The 20942-nt window shown below is 44.4% G+C and overlaps 1 protein-coding gene across 21 annotated transcripts in view; it reads left to right on the top strand.

Annotated features, from left to right (window-relative positions):
* The window catches only part of TTC12 (tetratricopeptide repeat domain 12), a 69413-nt gene that overhangs the window by 30626 nt on the left and 17845 nt on the right, over nucleotides 1–20942 (top strand). For 11 of the 21 annotated variants that reach the window (XM_045371009.3, XM_074015199.1, XM_065528985.2 and 8 more), the window contains 8 exons: nucleotides 4884–4976; nucleotides 6058–6118; nucleotides 6889–7026; nucleotides 14210–14308; nucleotides 14769–14837; nucleotides 17208–17309; nucleotides 18849–18948; nucleotides 19856–20081. In XM_045371009.3, coding sequence (XP_045226944.2) covers nucleotides 4884–4976; nucleotides 6058–6118; nucleotides 6889–7026; nucleotides 14210–14308; nucleotides 14769–14837; nucleotides 17208–17309; nucleotides 18849–18948; nucleotides 19856–20081 — 888 coding nt within the window. The remainder of the gene's footprint in view (nucleotides 1–4883; nucleotides 4977–6057; nucleotides 6119–6888; nucleotides 7027–14209; nucleotides 14309–14768; nucleotides 14838–17207; nucleotides 17310–18848; nucleotides 18949–19855; nucleotides 20082–20942) is intronic. The other 10 variants (XM_045371010.3, XM_074015201.1, XM_045371014.3 and 7 more) reach the window with 3 other exon arrangements.

The following is a 20942-nucleotide window of genomic DNA, read 5'->3' on the forward strand; positions in this document are numbered from 1 at the left end:
CCATTTCATGTGGTTCAATCTAACAGAAACAGTGGCGATTATTGTAACTTGCTTTATAAATGTTTCTCACACAATCTAAAAACAGGAGATTACCCTTCTGAGTTTTTTTGTTCACTGCTATTTTGTTTTATCTCCCCTCATGCTGCGAGGTAGGCAAGGTAAGCTTTATTACCTCATGTCACTCATGGGGCAGGAAGAACTATAGCAAGGAACCACGGGAATCTCATCCAACTAGCCTAGCCCCCAGGTACTGTTCTGAGGACCCAGCTCCACTCTGTGTTCTCAGTAGGAAAAGGAGCCAGACCTGCTGCAGCTGGCTCCTGTTCCTTCCAGATCTTTTTAGGACCCTGCCGAGCCCTCCCACACGGTCCAATTTGGTGTGGAGGTCCATGTGTGCCATGACAGGGTGGTTATTATGCCTTGCCTACGGCTCCCCTTCCAGGCCCAGTCGCAGCCGCAGTGGCTCCCGGGAAAGGCTTTGGCAAGCCACTGAAGCTGAGGCTGCGCGGCAGATGCAGATTGTTAGTCGACTTAAATTCCCCAAAAGCACATTTCGCATTTCAAATGACTGCAGTTATTTCCTCAATACCTTCATCGCATTTTTTTAATATTGTTTTTGTCTCTTTGAGTAAATGTAGCTATAGCTATCATGGGCTTTTCCCCTCAAGCTATCTTTGAATTGCTTGAGTTTCAATGTGCATTTTTCCAGTGTCTCGCAGAGTGGCGTTCACGATCACCTTGTGTGGTCCTGCCTACTCTCTTTAGACAGTCAGAGAAACCTCAGCTTTTTACTTTTATGCCCACTAGCCTCCTTAACGTGCATCTCCAGTTGAACCAGACAGAATGGGTTCTCAGTGATGAAATGAGGCAGTTTGAAGCAAGACAGGGCTGCGCATAGCCCCATGACCGTCACGGCAGCACACTTATCACATTCCTCCCACAATGCTTATCCTCAGAGAAGAGGTTGAAGGCATGAATGTGTGCTGGCCAAGGACCAGTGTCATTTTGTCAGAAGTGCTGGGTTTTAGTCTTAAGCAGTACTGAGCTTCAATTCCCTGCATGTCTCTGCTTGTGTGACCCAGGCACTGACGGGCCCTGGCATCTCATCTGCGTCACTCACTTACGATGACACTTACAGGGGGTGATGCAGTTGAATTTTTTCTGCTGCATTATGCAGAATACTTGAGCGAAAGGAGCTTAAGCAAAATAAAGCCTGGCTTGTTTTTTCACCTAATAAAATGAGACTAAAGATAGCAGCTGTTGGTGCAGGGGCTTAAAGATGTCGAGGTCAAAGTCTGTGCCCTTCTCTTGACCTTCCTCACATGGTCATACCTTCCCTCTTGCTGCAACTCCAAGCTTCACATCCTTCTTTAAGACGGGTCAGCACCAGCTGGATCTGTCCCTTTTATCAAGAAAAGCTACTGCCTATTTCTCTTTAGACAGAATTTTGTCACATGCTACCCCTAGTGGAAAAAAAAAATGATCCCAGCTTCTTCTGTAGTAGAGTTAGGAAGAATAGAAGGGAATGGAGAATATCTGTGGGGTTAGCCAGCAAACAGCATCTGCTATAGAAAAAAAAAAAACAACAACAACTAACATCAAGCAAGCCTGACACATGGTGTGATAGGGGCTCAATATTTTTATAATCATTTTCTCTTAGGGAATATTGTTCAGGGTCCTAAACTGAAGTAACCATGCATTTATTGATTACATGAAAGCGTTTTCTGACCTGTGGTTCACTCACAGAGACAGTTGCTTATCAGCAGAGCAGAAAATCTGCCACCATAAAAGAGGGTATGTGAGGAAATAGAAAGGGATACACCGTCCTCTATAGGTGCTGAGTCCAGTTAGGATGTGTGCATTGTCACATAGAGAGGGGGGCTAGCTGTTTATGTCTCTCAGGACAAAGCCAAGATGGTCTTAGGCTATTGTCTCATCTGTGCTATTCAGGTTCATTAGCATTTATTTTTAAGACCGAAGAAAATAGGTTTAAATTGGTGAAGGAAGAATCTGAACTGACTGTAAAACAAATAAATTGTTTTTGACAGCAGGAACACTGGAATCCATTTCTGAAGATGTTAGGGATTTGCAGAAGCTCGGTGTCACCTGGGCTCTCAGAAACCATCCAGTCAAGCCCCACTCAGCATAGATGTCCTCTGCATACCCCCACACAGCCTGTGCATCATGCCCTCCAGGGGAGATGCCAGCAGTTTTCATTATTTTTATCTCCATTTGATTCGGGATGGGCACTAACGCAGCTAATAGACTGGGTGGAAGAAGTCTGTCCCCAGTTAGTGAGAGGCTGTGGGTCTCACCTCCCAAGGTAGCCAACTGTCCATTTCAGGACAGTTCTGATTGATATAAATTATCTCCTTACACTGTGCGTAAGTTGCCTGCCCCATACTATTCTGGGGTTGATTCTGCCTCCATACATTGAGGCCCAGGCCCAGACTCCTTCCAGCTTTCCAGTACTTTAGGTATCTGAAAATACTGATATATTTCAGGTTAAGCATCCTTGTTACCTCCATCATTCCTTTGATGATTTGGCCTCCAGACCACTCCTAGAATAAGTGGCTAAATAGATCCAGCACCATAGATATGGGTGACTGGAGTTCATATTCCCAAAAGCCCAGTCTGATAGCCTATCATCTGTCTTTCTTAAAGATGTCAAGGTCAAAGTCTTCACCCTTCTCTGTCCTGTGGCATTTGGTCCTATTGATCACTACTCTTCTTGAAACTCTATCACAGTGATTGTCAGGACACCATCCTTCCTGGCCCCCCTCCTACCTCCTGGCTATTCCTTTGTGGTTTCCTTTGCAAGCCCCCCTATGCTATCACCCTTCCAAGTCAGGGACCCTGGGATCCTACCCTTGTCCCTCTTCCCATCCATGGCTTTCATCAAGAAGCAAAGGGTGTAAGTCTCACTCTGCTGAGTGTGAGATGAAAATACCCTTCTGCTACTGGACATCTCTATCACAACATCCACAAGTATCATTGACTTAATAAATCAAAACGTGGTCTCACACCAGTTCATCTACCTGAATTTCCTGTCTTCATAGAGGGTATCTCCGCCTATCCAGTCGCCTAAGCCAATGTCCTGGAAGTGACTTGGCTCTCCCTCACCACATCCATAAGATAGTATGCTGCCAGCTCTTTCTCCTTAGCATCTCCTGAATTCATTTTCTTCTAGTTCTCCTCTACTCTCTCCAGTCATTTCTTCCAGGTCTTCGTGAGCGTCTCTTTGTGTTTTTACAGTGCTTCTTACTCTGCTGCTACCTCAGCCTGGTCCCTTAGCCTTTATTGTCTGGACAATCACAGTTCTTCCCTGGTTGAATTCCTGCCTCCTGTACTACCTGCTCCAATCCAGCTTCCACCGTACACTGAAGGGATTTTTCTAAAATGCACATCTGTTCTGCTATTTTCCTACTTAACTCACTGAAATAACTTCCTTGTAAGGCTGGTTCTCCAATTACTGAGAAATATAATGACTAGGAATCACATGAGAACTCCATGAAAAAGCAGCCTCCTGGAGCCTCCTCCCACTCAGACTGACTGAGGAATCTGTCCCGGAGACCCCCACCACCAACCACACATTGGAGAACAGGGGCCTACAGGGCAAAGTACAGACTTTCCAGCAGGCCCTAGAAGGCCCCCAGGATCTGGGCTCTGTCCAGCTCTCTACCGTCCCCTGTTTTCCCCTCACATCCTAAGTATTAACTGCATGCCAGCAGTCCCCAAATGTGCTCCTGCAATTCTATGCCCACGTAGTCTGTGACTGCAGGTGGCTTTGCCTGACATGCCTCTGTACCCGTCCCTGTGGGCCCGACACTGGCCTGCAAGCTGCCTGGAACCAGGACATTTTCTTGTTTCATCGTTAGGACCCCAGAACCGACCACATTGCCTGGCACACAGTCAGTGCTTGTTCATTGTGATTGGTCAAATGGATAAACGAATGAATAGCTAACACTATACTTCAAGAGACACTGAAGTGTCATCTATTGAAGGCTTCTTCACTTCCATCCCCACACCTCCCACCAGCGAGACTCTGGTCCCCTCAACATGTGTCTGTTTCTAACATATCACCTAAGACAGTTTATCTTATTTATTTACATATGTATCACTGTAGGAGACCAGGAGCTCAGTACTGAGCACAGTATACTTAGCACCTTGTAGATGCTTAATGCAAGGTTGCTGGATGAACAAATTTCTCTTACTTCCATTGTCGTGGTGCCAGTAAGTCCGTTTGGGTAGCGTGAGATTGTATCAGGTGTTTTTGGCATCTGTGTTAGACTGTTTGCTCATTTTGTGTTTGTAAGTGGCTAAAAATCCTTAAATATTTCTCATATGAACCAGTTACAAACCAGGTCTCACAATTCTGTTACTTATGCAGAATTTCCAGCTCTAAGTGGAAGACTTTGAGCTTAACCCTATTAAATTTAATCTAATATATTCAGCAGCCTGTCACAATCTTGTTAAATCTTTATTCCATCACCCACCTTATTAGGGGGCCCTCCCACTTTAGTCATCAGCAGATTAGTAAGCATGCCATTTAGATGTCATCTAAGTTAATGAACTTGACTGAGCCAGAGTCACATGGCAGAGTCCCAGAAACTCCTTCTGAGCTGGCGTCCGATAATCAATAAACTTTGGTTAAAAGTATTCAGCATTCTGGGGATTCACATTAAGTGGTGGAGCCAACCACTTAAGAGTGTCTGTTTCCGGGTGGGCAAGGAGCTAGGCTTCCTAGGAGGGCATGGCAAGGCACCCTTTCTGCTTATTTCACCCAGATGCTGACTGCTTTTTGGTTTCCTTGCAAGGTTACCCTGTTGGGATGTTGTTAGTTGGAGGACAGCTACCTCTGAGGTTATTATGGTTTTTTGCAGATTATTGGAAGCCCTGGTGTCATTTCTTGATTTCTCGGATAAGGAGGCCAACACTGCTATGGGACTGTTCACAGACTTGGCTCTGGAAGAAAGGTAATTTTTTTTATTTATAGAAATTGACATTTCTTCTTCAGTCTTTGTTGAACTGTCTGATCTTTAAAAATGTGCCGTATTCAGAGAGGCTAGGCCAAGTCTCCAAGTGAGTATTGCAAGATTCACTGAGAAGGAGGGCTGATGCCTCCCAGGGGGCTGCGGCCACCCACTCCCATTCTAGTCACTCTGCCTAGAGGCTGACCTGGGCCTCCATGGGTTTGGAAGCAGCAGCATACTTAAAGCAGTGCCTCTCACAGTAGGCAAGCCTCCAAAGTGTCGGGAACCTTCCTTCCTTCTAATCAGTGCCTGGTACGTAGGAGTTGCCCAGCAAATTCGCGTTGAATGAACCTGAGTGAGCCAGTGAGCCAGCAAGCAAGAATGAACAGTCAAATGCAGCCGCCTCTGGGGTTGCCAGTGACATCATGAGTAACGACCTCCTTCTGCCCCATGGCTTTGTGTTGTTTTGTCTTGTTTTGCCTGGCTGCTGGGGATGATAGTAAGGGTCTTAGTTTTCATAATTTTTCAAGAGCTTTTTTTTAAAGTGCATCTTGTGTTTTAAATTTCCTTACAAATTTTAGGACACCTTGCTTAAAGATGGTAATGGGATGAGAGAGCTGCTTGTGCTCACAGGCAGGCCAGCCAGCTGGCACGGGCCGGGATATGGAACAGTGGCTGTAGCGTGTGGAGATGCACATGCATCCAGGCCCTCCCAGTGGCTCCGATGGGTAAACATGCTTGCACGGTATTTACCTTCCGCACAGCACACACATGCTGTAGACTCAGAGCAGGGGTTGGGGGTAAGTCAGCTTGTTAGAAGCCTAGAGATTCCAGCAACCCCTGCTTAAGGGAGCCACCATCTGAGATCTGTTGTTTAACATCAAAGGCAATTCTCCAGACTCAGAAAAATTAAAGCCACATTACATACATAGTGACATGTTTTTTTCTGTTTTTGTTTCTGAATTCTCCATGCAGTCTAAATCATACGGACCTAGAGTTTGCAACGTTAATTATCTGAGACACTGTATTTATGTTACAGTTTGTGCAATGTAAAAATAAATCCTGGCTGATGGTTTCTCGACAGATTCCAAGTCTGGTTCCAGGCCAACCTTCCAGGTGTTCTCCCTGCAGTCACAAGCGTTCTGGTGAGCAAACCCTCATTTTCACCCTCTGTGACAGACACTCTCAGCAGCGTGAATGGGGCTGTTTAAACACAGTTTACAATCCAGAACAACTATTGTCTCTCGGTTGAGTAATCATTTATTCACAGCTGGAATTTACACAATTGTCAGTTATTGAAACAGCTACAGTAGGGACAGGTGGAGGTGGCATATGGATGGCGCTGGTTACAGGGGAGGAAAAGCTGGATATGGGTGGCATCTTAAGTGAAGGTGGATAGAGTTCATCAGTCTCCATCAGTCCCCTGCTGACAATAAGTTCGATGTGCAACGCTGTTCCCATATGGAAGTCATCCTGTCAGGAAGACTAGTATAGCAATTTGAGCTGATAAGGCAGTGAATAGTGTCGGGGGCAGGGCTTCTCCTTGGAGAGTGTGTTGCAACTGAAGCCTGTCCCTATTGAACCTTAGAAGTTTCAGGGGCCCTTAGAGAGCATAACCACACCCCAGCATGCCACAGCTGTGGAAATGAGCCTCTAAGAAGGGAAGGGATTTGCCCAGGTCCTCCCAGCTGGTTGATGGAGGAGCTGGGATTAAGCCCTAGGCGAAGACCCTTTTGGGTCTGCCTCTCTATGTGCCTCCATCCTGTTGCCAGTGTGACCCCAGGGATGCCCCTGTGTGACATGAAGCTATCTGGTTGGTTCGTGGGCCTTTCGGTGAGTGGGGAATTCACCAAGAGATCATGCGGCATCCTTTGCCTGCTCTCTGAGGCTCTGCCTTCTTTCGATTCTCATTTAGAAGACAGATCCCAAGGTAAGCAGCTCCTCAGCTCTGTGCCAGTGCATTGCCATCATGGGAAACCTCAGTGCTGAGCCTGCCACCCGAAGACACATGGCGGCCTGTGAGGAATTTGGGGATGGCTGCTTGAGCCTCCTGGTATGTTAGCTTTTCTATTCATAATTGGTCTTTATCCTCTTCGGGGGCATTAGCTGCTGCTTAGTTATCTGGCTTTTCCAGAAATTCTGTTTCTGTGAGTGCTGGATGGCGCCAGTGGCTTCTCCCTTCTGTAACCTCGGATTTTATGCGCTGCTGGCCTTAAAGAGCCCCCCCAGATCAAGTCTCATTCGCCCTGGGGAGATTTGAAGGATTTTCTTTGTTAATTTTTAAAAATTATTTATTTATTTATTTATTTATTTATTTATTATTTAACTTTTAAGTTCAGGAGTACATGTGCAGGTTTCTTATATAAGTAAACTTATGTCATGGGAGTTTGTTGTACAGATTATTTCGTTATCCAGGTATTAAGCCTAGTACCAATTATTTATTTTTCCTCATCCTCTCCCCCTTCCTCCCACCCTCCACCTTCTGGCAGGCCCCAGTGTGTATTGTTCCCCTATGTGTGTCCATGTGTTCTCATCTTTTAGCTCCCACTTACAGGGAAGAACATGTAGTACTTAGTTTTCTGTTCCTGCATTAATTCTTATCCTGCAAGGGATAATAGCCTCTAGCTCCACCCATGTTCCTGCTAAGGACATAATCTCATTCTTTTTTATGACTTAATGGTATTCCATGGTGTATATGTACCACATTTTCTTTATCCAGTCTATCATTGATGGGCATTGAGGTTGATTCCATGTCTTTGCTATTGTAAATAGTGCTGCGGTGAACATATATGTGCATGTGTCTTTATAATAAAAATATTTCTATTCCTTTGGGTATATACCCATTAATGGGATTGCTGGGTCAAATGGTATCTCTGTTTTAGGTCTTTGAGGAATAGCCACACTGTCTTCCACAATGGTTGAACTACTTGATGCTCCCACCAACAGTGTATAAGTGTACCTTTTTCTCTGCAGCCTTGCCAGCATCTGTTATTTTTTGACTTTTTAATAATTGCCATTCTGACTGGTGTGAGATGGTATCTTATGGTTTTGATTTGCATTTCACTAATGATATCAGTGATACTGAACTTTTTTTCATGTGCTTGTTGGCCATCTGTATGTCTTCTTTTGAAAAGTATCTCTTCATGTCCTTTGCCCACTTTTTAGTGGGATAGTTTATTTTTCTCTTGTACATTTGTTTAAATTCTTTATAGATGCTGGATATTAGACCCTTGTCAGATGCATAGTTTGCAAAAACTTTCTCCCATTCTATAGGTTGTCTGTTCACTCTGTTGATAATTTCGTTTGCGGTGCAGAAGCTCTTTAATTAGATCCCATTTGTCAGTTTTTGCTTTGGTTGAGATTGCTTTTGGTGTCTTTGTCATGAAATCTTTGCTCGTTCCTGTGTGTAGAATGGTATTACCTAGGTTATCTTCCAGGGTTTTTATAGTTTTGGATTTTATATTTAAGTCTTTATTCCATCTTGAGTTAATGTTTGTATATTGCATAAGGAAGGGGTCCAGTTTCAATCTTCTGCATATGACTAGCCAGTTATCCCAGCATCATTTATTAAATAGGGAATCCTTTCCCCATTGCTTGTTTTTATCAGGTTTATTGAAGATCAGATAGTTTTAGGTATGCGGTCTTATTTCTGGGTTCTTTATTCTGTTCCATTGGTCTGTGTGTCTCTTTTTATACCAGTACCATGCTGTTTTGGTTACTGTCGCCCTGTAAGTATAGTTTGAAGTCGGGTAACGTGATGCCTCCAGCTTTGTTCTTTTTGCTTAGGATTGCCTTGGCTATTTGGGCTTCTTTTTGGTTCCATATGAATTTTAAAATAGTTTTTTCTAGTTCTGTGAAGAATGTCAATGGTAGTTTAATAGGAATTGCATTGAATCTATATATTACTTTAGGCAGTATGGCCATTTTAACAATATTGATTCTTCCTGTCCATGAGCACAGAACGTTTTTCCATTTGTTTGTGTCATCTCTGATTTCTTTGAGCTGTGTTTTGTAGTTCTTCTTGTGGAGATCTTTCACTTCCCTGGTTAGCTTTATTCCTAGGTATTTTCTTTTGGTGGCAATTATAAATGGGATTGTATTTCTGATTTGGCTCTTGGTTTGACTGTTGTTGGTGTCTAAGAATGCTAGTGACTTTTGTATGTTGATTTTATATCCTGAGACATTGCTGAAGTTGTTAATTAGCTTCAGGAGCTTTTGGGCCAAGACTGTGGTTTTTTCTAGATACAGGATCATGCCGTCTATAAACAGAGGTAGTTTGACTTTTTTTTCTTCCTATATAGATGCCCTTTATTTTCTCTCTTGCCTGATTGCCATGGCCAGGACTTCTAATGCTATGTTGAATAGGAGTGGTGGGAGAGGGCATCCTTGTCTTGTGCTGGTTTTCATGGGGAGTGCTTCCTGCTTTTGCCCGTACGTATGATGTTGGCCATGGGTCTGTCATAGATGGCTCTTATTACTTTGAAATATGTTCCTTTAGTACCTAGTTTATTGAGAGTTTTTAACATGAAGAGGTGTTGAATTTTATCAAAAGCCTCTTCTGCATCTATTGAGATAATCACATGGTTTTTGTTCTTAGTTCTGTTTATGTGATGAATCACATTTACCTATTTGCATGTGTTGAACCAACCTTGCATCCCAGAGATAAAGCCTACTTCACTGTGATGGATAAGCTTTTTGATGTGCTGCTAGATTTGGTTTGCCAGTATTTTGTTGAGGATTTTTGCGTCAGTGTTAATCAAGAATATTGGCCTGAAGTTTTCTCTTTTTTGTTGTGTCTCTGCCAGGTTTTTGAATCAGGACAATGCTGGTCTCATAGAATGAGTTAGGAAGGAGTCCCTCTTCCTTGATATTTTGGAATAGTTTTAGCAGGAGTAGTCCCACTTCTTCTTTGTACATCTGGTAGAATTCAGCTGTGAATCCAGCTGATCCTGGGCTTTTGTTAGTTGGTAGGCTATTTATTACTGACTCAATTTCAGAGCTCATTATTGGTTTGTTCAGGGATTCAATTTTTTCCTGGTTCAGCCTTTGGATGGTGTATGTGTCCAGAAATTTATTCATTTCTTCTCAATTTTCTGGTTTATGGGCAGAGAGGTGTTCATAGTATTCTCTGATGGTTGTTTGTATTTCTGTGGGGTCAGTGGTGATATCCCCCTTGTTGTTTCTGATTGTGTCTATTTGCATTTTCTGCCTTTCCATTTTTTTTAGTCTAACTAGTGGTCTACCTATTTTATTAATTTTTTCAAGAAACCAGCTTTAGAATTTATTGATCTTTGGAATGGGTTTTTGTGTCTCAGTCTCCTTCAGTTCATCTCTGATTTTGGTTATTTCTTGTCTTCTGCTAGCTTTGGGATTTGTTCGCTCTTAGTTCTCTAGTTGTTTTAGTTGTCATGGTAGGTTGTTAACATGAGATATTTCTGACTTTTTAATTAGGAATATCTGTTAGGGCATTTAGTGTTATAAATTTCCCTCTTAACACTATCTTACCTGTGTCCCAGAGATTCTGGTATGTTGTGTCTTTGTTCACATTAGTTTCAAAGAACTTGTTGATTTCTGCCTTAATTGGTTTATTTGCCCAAAAGTCATTCTGGATCAAGTTATTCAATTTCCATGTTGTTATACAGTTTTGAGTTCATTTCTTAGTCTTAATTTCCAATTTGAGTGTTAAGGTTTCAGTTATTTTGCATTTGCTAAGGACTGTTTTACTTCCAAATATGATGGATTTTAGAGTATGCACTATGTGGCAATGAGAAAAATGTATTTTCTGTTGTTTTCATTTTGAGAAATCTGTGTATGTACATCAGGCCCATTTGATCCAGTGCTAAGTTCAGGTCCTGAATATCTTCATTGATTTTCTATGTCAATGATCTAATATTGCCAGTGGGGTGGTAAAGTCTTCTGCTATTATTGAGTGTCAGACTAAGTCTCTTTGAAGGTGTCTGAGAACTTGCCTTATGAATCTGGATGTTTCTGTGTTTGGTGCATAAATATTTAGGATAGTTAGATCTTCTTGTTCAATTGAACCCTTTACCAATATGTGTAATGCCCTTCTTTGTCTTTTTTGGTCTTTGTTGGTTTAAAGCCTGTTTCATCTAAAACTAATAAGATTGCAACCCCTGCTTTTTTGTTTTCCATTTGCTTGGTAGATTTTTCTCCAACCTGTTATTTTGCCTATGTGTGTCATTGCTTGTGAGATGGGTCTCTTGAAGACAGCATACCAGTGGATCTTGGTTCTTTATCCAACTTGCCACGCTGTGTCTTGGGACATTTGGCCTATTTACATTCAAGGTTAGTATTTCTATGTGTAGATTTGATCCTGTCATCATGATGTTAGATGGTTATTTTGCTGACTTATTTATGTGGTTGCTTTATAGTGACACTGGTCTGTGTACTTCAATGTGTGTTTGTAGAAGCTGGTAATGGTCTTTCCTTTCCATATTTAGTGCTTTCTTCAGGAGGTCTTGCACTACAGGTCTGGTGGTAATGAATTTCCTCACCATTTGCTTATTTTTCCTTTACTTATGAAGTTTAATTTGGCTAGAAATGAAATTCTGGGTTGGAATTTATTTTCTATAAGAATGTTGAATATTGGCCTCCAGTGTTTTCTGGGTTGTAGAGTTTCTGCTGAGAAGTCTGCTGTTAGTCTGATGGGCTTTCCTTTGTAAGTGACCTGACCTTTCTCTCTAGTTGCCTTTAATATTTTTTCTTTCATTTTGACCTTGGATAATTTGATGATTCTGTGTCTTGGAGGTGATCTTCTTAATGACGTATCTTACTGTGGTTCTCTGCATTTCCCAAATTTGAGTGTTGGCTTCTCTATCTAGGTTGGGGAAGTTCTCATGGATGATATCCTGAAATATGTTTTCCAAATTGGTTCCATTCTTCTCATCTCTTTCAGGGACACCAATTAAATGTAGATTGGGGCTCTTTACATAATTCTATATTTCTCAGAGGTTTTGCGTGTTCCTTTTTATTATTTTTTTTATCTATTCTTGTCTGACTGTCTTATTTCAGAAAGCCTGTCTTCAGGCTCTGAGATTCTTTCCTCTGATTGGTCTATTCTGCTATTAACACTTGTGATTGCATTATGAAATTCTAGTAGTATGGTTTTTCAGCTCTACCAGGTTGGTTATGTTCTTTTCTGTATTGACCATTTTGTCTGTCAGCTCCTTCATTGTTTTATTATGATTTTTGGCTTTCGTGATGTGGGTTTCAATGCACTCCTGTAGCTCAATGAACTTCATTCCTATTCATATTCTGAATTCTATTTGTGTCATTTCAGCCATGTCAGCCTGGTTTAGACCCTTTCTGGAGGGGTGTTGTGGTTGTTTGAAGGAAAGAAGGCATCTGGGTTTTTGAATTATCAGGTTTATCATGTGGATTCTTTCTTATCTTTGTTGATTTCTCTACTGTCAATCATTGAGATTGCTGACCTTTGGATAAATTTGTTTCTTTTATCTTATTTGATGACCTTGAGGGTTTTATTGTGGTATAAGGTGGATTCAGCTGAGTGGCTTTATTTCTAGAAGATTTTAGGGGGTCAGTATTCAGCTCTCAATTTCTGGACTGGATGCTCTAACTCTCAGGGACTTGTATTGGGCCTTGACTTTGTTTTCTGGCTCCTCTAGGTTAAGAATACACTGCAATGGGGGAGCCAAGGTGATCCCAAACCTCTGGTCACTACACTCCAATGGATGATGTTAGCCCAAGAATTTCATAATGTGGTGATAATGAGACCTTAACTTGTTCATGCATGCCAACAGCAGCGGAAGACCTGTGGCAGGGTGCTAGCAGGTGTCAGGGTGCCTGCCTCCTTGCAGGTGTTTGCCACAATGGCAGAGGCAACACAGCTGGGGGAGAGGGTCCCTGCTGATGACTGTGTGTGTGGTCATGCTGAAGATTGTGCCTTCTCTGTGCCTCGCAAGCAGAGGAGGTTGCTCCTAGAGGGACAAAGATCCACTGTACTCTATGCCATGCTAGCACAAGGGCAAGTTGCTGGTAGGGGTGGGGCTGGCTGGCTCTATGCCCATCAATACTCCATCTGCAGTGGTGGTCAGTGGGAAGAGGAGGGGCAGGACTGCACTCCCATGCTCTGGCAGGGCAAGGAAAGCAAAACCTGCCTGATCAGACACTCACCAGCAAAGTGATGTGGGGAGTTGCCTTGGGCCCAGGGGAAGCTGTGGTGTAGAGAGGGAGCATGTGGGCTGGTGCATGGTGATAGGGGTACCCTGCTGGTGCTCTCCACTGGTCAGGCATGGTCTGCCAGTGCAGAAGCTATGGTGTGGGCCCCCAGGGCCCCCGAGACTGCTCAGCAAGCAGGTGTGACCAGGCTGGGGCCCCAGGAGAGTCCAGCAGAGCAAGGGGTCCTCAAGTTGGACTGGCCCTGTTTGATGGGCAAGACCACCCTGCAGAGTTCAGGTCTGATGATTTCCCGAGGGCTAAAGTCTCCTATGGGACTTATTTGAGCCTAGGGAAATGGCTGTCCCTGGCCATGCTCCACTATAGATGCTTCCACACCCAACCCTCTGGGTTCGACATCAACTGGCTTGCCACCCCTACCACTTCTCTAAGCAGCTCTCCCTGACAACTCACTGAGTGTCTGTGGTGGTCAAGGGGATTTCTCCTGCCGGGGTTCCAGAGGACTATGATGAGATTAGGTTGCTCTTTGCCACTTCAATTCACCCATTCCTCAAGAGCCTTTGGGGGCCAAGAACAAGCCTTGGTACATAGGAGCCCCATGCAGGGTTCCCAGTTACTTCCCTCCGCCCCGTTTCTGCATCTTTCCTCCATCTACTCTCAGCGTCTTCCCTTTGAAGATCTGTTAGGAGCATGTCAGTCATCTCTCTTCCTCAGTGGGAGCTGTTCCACCTGGCTGCATCTAGTCGGCCATCTTGGCTGATCCTGATTTGAAGGATTTTTCTGATGGAGTTGAATGATCACCCGTCTCAGCAGCTCACTCTTCACTTTCAACCCAGGGCCAACCTGATCCATAGTCCCATGGCAGAGGCACCAGAGACTCCTTCCAAGTCTCCTGGACCAACACTAACTCATGGAACTGGTCTCTGATCCTCCAAAACCGTTTAGGTTCATGACATTGGCAATTTATGAGTTGGCAATTAGGGAGTATGGGAACTCTGAGACACTAGTCCAAGGGAAAAGATGACCATAAAAAGCTGTAAGGCAGAAAGGTCATTGGTTACCTTGTTTTGTTTTCCAAGGCCAGATGTGAGGAGAATGTGGCCCTGTTCAGAGAGGTTATCTACACACTCCTGGGACTCATGATGAACCTGTGTCTTCAGGCTCCCTTTGTCTCTGAGGTATGGCGTTCTTGTCTCCCTGTCTGGAAGCCTGGGACAACCTGTACACACTCTGTGGCATAAAACCATTCTCGTGTTCACGAAGAGACAGAAGCATGTACACTCACACGCTGGCCGTGGAATGGGAAAAGGCTGGAGGGATGCACTCTCCCTTTGCTCTGCTGAGGGGTGGATGCATCACTCAGTCATGTATTCACTCAGAAAACAGACTGGGTATCCAAGGTGTGCTGAGCAGAGTATGAGGTGCTGTGTTTACAAAGTCAAGTGAAAGGTGGTTCCTACCTGGAGTTAGGGGAGACAGACATGGGGAGGAATAAGAGCAGTAAAAGATGGTGTTGTGAGGGAACCTGGGCACAGTGCCGTGGTGCTAAAAAGGAGAGGGTGCTCAGAAGAAGCTCCGCTGAGAATTCAGATTGTCAGAAAATTAAAATCTCCTGCTGGCCTCTCCCCATTGTTGTAGGTTTGGGCTGTGGAGGTGAGCAGAAGGTGCCTGTCTTTACTAAACAGCCAGGATGGAGGAATCCTGACAGTAAGTTTCTCCCAGGGAAATCCAGAAGCAACTTTCACTGTTCTTGTTTTGTTTTGTTTTGTTTTGTTACCAGTGTAATCTTTTTCAAGTTGCCACCTTTGAGAATCTGCTGAGTCTCTGAGATACGGTATGGATATACTATTCGAATAATGCACACAAGCACATAAACACCAAGTTTTGTCTGCAGTTTCAGGGATTTGGTGACCTCCTTGCCATGTCGGTCATCTGTGGATCCCCTAGAGTCCAGGAACCCAACTTAAGAATCCCCCTTCCATTTGGTCTGAAATTTAACCAGCTTAGAGGATATAATCAATCTGATTTGTCCTATTTCAAAATATCCTGTGCAAATTGGACAGATCAAGTGTCCAACTTATTTAGAATCCCTTTTTTCCATAGGAAAAAATAAAAAGCCAAGCCCGTATTTTAAGCCAGTGATCCCAGAGGTTGTTTGTGCATAATAGTTTTAGCCTCTTTTTAAAATATATGCTGAAATGGCTTTCTCAATTCTGTGTCTGACATTTGAATAAGAAAACTGAGAAAGCCCTATATGTCAGCACAGTGCATCAGGAAAAGAATATTAGTATGATTCAAGAGGCTGTTTGCCATCACCCTAGAAAGTGTTCTTCACTCACGTTAAGTGATCACCCCTGTTTTTCTCCCTGTCAGGGCAGGGCCCTAATGCCTAGAGAAGCAATCAGGGCCACATCTAGGGTGGATCTGGGAAACCAGCCTTTCAAGGGTTGCAGACTGAGGACTGGCTCCACAGTTTAAAAAAGGTTCTGAGTAGATCCAACATACCCTGTTTGGGGGTAGCACTCTCTAAACGTCCCCAAAGTCAATTCAGACAGGATAGGGTGAAGGTTTTGTGCGTGTGCATTTTCATGGATGGGGCATCATAGCTTTCATCAGATCCTCAAAAGAGGTCCCTGACCCCCAAAGTGGTAAGCACCACCGTTCTCAGATGGTCCAGACCTAAAGGTAGGCCTACACTAATACCTGAGTGTAGGGATTTAGGAGAGCTCTTGGGCCAGATTTCTCCAGCATTCTGTGTGTGCTACATTGGGTGCTTCCCAGCTTGCTGGGCAGCAGCTTCACCATGGGCATCTGGTCCTAGTCTAGCACAGTCTCCACTGTCCTGGGCCTGAAAGGGGATCTGTGGTGTCAACTGTAGCAAAATTCTAGGATCTTTAGGAAGCAGATTAGGGAAGCAAGATTGATAATACACAAGTTTATCTTTTCTCCCTCTGGAGTCCTCATTAAAATGAGATTAAAGCCATTGGGGGGAACAAAAAAAGTAGAGACCTACATTGACGGTGAACAGGCAATGGTTACCAATAGGTAAGTAATTTTAACAAGTTTCTTGAAGATGGAGAGCAGCTGCTAGGGTGGTAATTAATGAGGCAGGGCTGAGGACACCTTCGTATAGAGTACAGACGGAGGAACACATAGCTGGTCAGTAGCAGATTTGCCTTATAATGAAAGGATCAAGGTTTCAGAACTCCTGATACAACAGAGAGCAGAGGTACAGGCAGTGGAGCTGCGTTTGCTGGCAGGCATCTATCCTCCAGGCATAAAATCAGAACACTTTCATCTTTAAAGAACTGAAACTGGAGAAAACATTTTTCTTTCTGGTATATGAGAGTGCCACCTCTCTACCTTTCCATACTTCCCATAAACATAGCATACCCAAACATATTTTATTGCTTTTTTCGTACATGTGATTGGGCAGGTAAGAGTCAACCAGACATTGCAGGAAAGCCACACACATAAATAGGAAAACCAAGATAAACATAAAAATTGATCCAAAAGAAATAGAGATGATACAGGAAACAGAAGAAAAAAATAGTAACTATCATTTGTATCCTGAGAAAGATTAAAGATAGTTATATCCATAAAAGAGTAACAGCTTGCCATTTATTTAAAAAAAAAAAAAAAAGAGAGAGAGAGAAGAGCTGGGAAATAAAGTAAATGAACTATCCCAGAAACTAGAACAAAAGACAGAGGAAAAGATAAAGATAAATGACACAGAAGACCAATCCAGGAAATCAAACATCCCCTAATAAAGGGCCTGCTGATATAAGAGCTCTGGGAGGAATCACAAGGGAGAACTTCCTTTTTCAGAGTTGAACTGGTTGATCCTGTGTGAAGCTGAAATAATGTGGGCCTCTGGGTGGCAAGGGGCTATGGCTGCAGCTCCGTGACAGTTTTATTAAAAAGAACAGTGCTTGCTATTATTTGGCCATCCTATTTTTTATATTTTGCTTCTAATGTTAATGATTGATTTTGCCTCACCAAACTTCCTGTTAACTTTTAAAGGTTGTCAGCATTTCTGAAAAGGACATTTAATTATCTTCTTTCTGCTGTATTCAGAGAGCTGCTGGTGTTCTGAGCCGGACCCTTTCTTCCTCTCTGAAAATTGTTGAGGAGGCCTTGCAAGCAGGAGTGGTAAAGAAAATGATGAAATTCCTGAAGGTAAGATCACTTTATTGGTTACAACCCTGAAATGTACTGAAGTGTCCTATTTTATTCGGGGAACAGAATTAAGGCGGGTTTTGTTTGGTTAATGTGCTGCCATTTCTTCCTTGCTAGATTTTAAACTTCTTGGATAGGGATTTGCTTCTGCCTGTCTACCCAGACCATACTCTGAACATCAATAACAGATCGTTCAATAAATAAGAAAATTGTTCATTAGATACATCTGTAACACTTTGGGAGGCTGAGGCAGGCGGATCATGAGGTCAGGAGATCAAGACCATCCTGGCTAACATGGTGAAACCCCGTCTCTACTAAAAATACAAAAAAATTAGCCAGGCGTGGTGGGAGGAACCTGTGGTCCCAACTACTTGGGAGGCTGAGGCAGGAGAATGGCATGAACCCGGGAGGCAGAGCTTGCAGTGAGCTGGGATTGTGCCACTGCACTCTGGGCGACAGAGCAAGACTCCATCTCAAAAAAAAAAAAAAAAAAAAAAAAAAGACTGCTTACCCCTCAAGCCTGACTTTAAATATATATATGGCCTCTGTTCTTGATAAAAATGATCTGAGTAGGTTTCAGGCACATTGTTTTGCTCAGGTTTTGCTACTCATCTATGAGACATGTAGCCTGCAGAATTACCATGTGACCAAAGGATATTGGGATTTCCCTGTGAAATGAGTGCGGTAAATCTAAGCAAGCCGGTAGAGCAGCTATCTGGATTCACCTGCAAGGGTGAAGGAGATTATTATATTAGGTTGCCATCTCAGAATCCCACCTATGATGTGTGTGCCCATGAGGTCCACACACCCATGTTGGTGTGGTGACACGTGGCCTTTATTCATAAAGCCTCAGGCTGAGTGGGGCAGGGAAGCATGCTCTGTGGGCTACTGCTGGGGCAGGGTTAACACCGAGGGGGCAGCACAGGGGGTCTTAAGTTTAGGCTGCCACTTGAACAATGACTGTCATTCATTATGACTTTCGCAAACCCACCAAAAGCTCCTGATGGCATGCATACCTATGCATCATGCATGCATACATGCACACATGCCTTTTAAAGACCCCACATGGGAGATTGCAAGGGCGGTGTTTGACAGTTGTCACCTCTTAAAATGATCTAGGTTCCTGAGGTTCCTCATGCAGGACTGTCAGCCTAACAGCCTTGGCAAGTCAGTCCTCATTCTCAAATGGGAAAATGATATGGGAGGGCCTTTTCCTCCCTTTTTGGTAGGTCTGCCATTCATCAGCATCATTCTCTTCTCAGCCACTTGCTCATAAAGCCTTCTGGAGGCAATTACTCAGGTGTACATGACAGGCCTACATTCCTGTCAGGGGTGTGGGCTGGGTTAGAGAGGATGCGGGTGACACTCTGTTCCAGCAGGGACCATGCCTGCTCACCGGGAAGCATATGCTGTTCTCCATAGAATTCTCTTTTCAGAGTTTAGGAAGCCACTAGCACTATAATAACTGCTCGCTGTGGTTTGTGGCCAAGAGCAATCATAGCACTGATTATATTTTTCTGATTTCATTCTGAAATCTAGACAGGAGGCGAGACTGCATCACGTTATGCTGTAAAGATACTAGCTATCTGCACGAATAGTTACCACGAAGCTCGGGAAGAAGTAATAAGACTGGATAAAAGTAAGTGATGATTTCCTTAAGGGAGCCCTCATCCCAGAGGTTCATCCACCCTTGAAGCTGCAAAGGGAACTGTGGTCGAGGAGGAGCTTAGCAGCAATGCTGTTAACCTCTCCCAGGCTTCAGCAATGTTTATGGAAGATGTTTCACGTCAGATCTGAAAGCATTTAATTAGCCTTTTGGTTGCACACAGGTAGGATACCCAGACTGGAGACCCAGCTGACAGACAGCTCAAAGATAACAGGGGCAAAGCTAGGAAACTCCCTCTTCTCAGCAAGTTCAGTTCTCTGCCTTCACAGAAGGAGGGGGGAAAACACCTTCAACATTTAGTGAACAAGGGAAATACCAGAGTCTGAGCCCAGCTTTAGTCCAGTAACTTAAACCGGCTGTAGTTATTCATAGCAGGCTTCCCAGGAGAGGCAGCCTGCTAATGTTCTTCTTACCAACTCCCTGGAGTGCGCAGAAGGTGAACTAAAGGAGGCTCCACCATGGAAGCTGGAGCCTTTCTCCTGGATCCTGTTTCATACCCTGCAGGTTTGGTTGCCAGCACATTGCCTCCCACCTGGGGGCTGTCAGATGGGACCTCTCACCCTGGTGCAGTGAGAGGTTAAGAACAGGGGCTTTCAGGAGGACAGACCTGTTTGACACATAGCATTCATTCATCTAACAACTGTGTTGTGCTGGACACTGTTCTGGGAAGCTGAGATACTTCAGAGATTCAGCAAGGAGTTGAGGAGGTTCATATGCATTCAGTGAATGTTTGCTGATGAGTGAGTGAACAAGTTCTGCTGCAGAGTTATTGGGGAAGCTCGGTGTCCACTGACACCTACCTGTGCCCCTCATGTCCTGTTGCCAGCCTCCTATTTGGGGATTAAAAAGAGCTGTTGCTTGTTCTCTTCCTTCCCTGCAGAGTTGAGCATTATGATGAAGCTGCTCAGCTCAGAGGATGAGGTTCTGGTGGGCAACGCTGCCCTCTGCCTTGGTAACTGCATGGAGGTGCCCAACGTTGCGTCTTCCCTGCTAAAGACAGACCTCCTGCAGGTCTTGTTAAGGCTCGCAGGCAGTGACACACAGAAGACGGCCGTGCAGGTGAACGCAGGCATTGCTCTGGGGAAGCTGTGCACAGCTGAGCCCAGGTATGCTGTGGACACGGAGCCAGGCTGACCCAGCATCGGTCCCATTGCAGAAAGCAGCTAAGCTGAGGCGCTGACTTTTGGCTGGGACTGCGTGCCTCACAGGATGCTGTGGGAAGCCCTCATGCTTTCTGTGCAGACCTAGGTTAAGCCCAATAGCTGCTTCTCTGAAGAAAGCCTTTCTAGAGGAAACGGGAGCTCTTGGGCTCCAACCAGAGAGGGAATCAGCTTGTCTGATGGGGACTTGCTGCTCACACTTGCTGCCGTTGCCTTCTCTCCATTCCATTTTCCGCTGTTCTGCATCCCTCTCCCTGTCTCTTTATCCTCCTTCTCCCCCACCCCACTCCACCTCCCCTTCTCTTCCCTCTTTTCTCTCTTCTCTACTTTTCCAGAAACAGACCCCCACTTCATGTTCTTTGTCTCAGCCTAAACATATGGAGGAATGGCCAGCGAGGGTCACATGTTCATGCAGGAGGAAACAGTGGAGAAGCAGAGACGCAGAACAGCATGTCGAGGCCCCCAGTGAGCGAGGGCAAGAGATGTGGGCTGTAACTGTGCCCATGGCTTCTCTGTTAAGCTCAGACCTCCACTCTGCTCTGCTCCTGTTCTGATGTGCAGATGCACCTCGTTGCACGTGCTTCTGGGGGGTGTCCACCTGTGGCTGAGCGAAGGAGCCCTGGCACAGAGCAGGGGTAACCCCAGGAACTGAGTGAGAGAGGCTCCTTCCCTTACATCCACATGCCTTTAATTCCTCCTCTGTAGCTTGAGGGGGTTGGCCTCGATAATATCTAAGGTCCTTTCAAGTTCTGTCTGGTTGTTCAAATGGAAGGAATAGTTAAAATCTTTCTTCTATAGAAAGCAAGC

Source organism: Macaca fascicularis, chromosome 14 (assembly GCF_037993035.2).
Source record: "Macaca fascicularis isolate 582-1 chromosome 14, T2T-MFA8v1.1".
NCBI classification, from domain to species: Eukaryota; Metazoa; Chordata; class Mammalia; order Primates; family Cercopithecidae; genus Macaca; species Macaca fascicularis.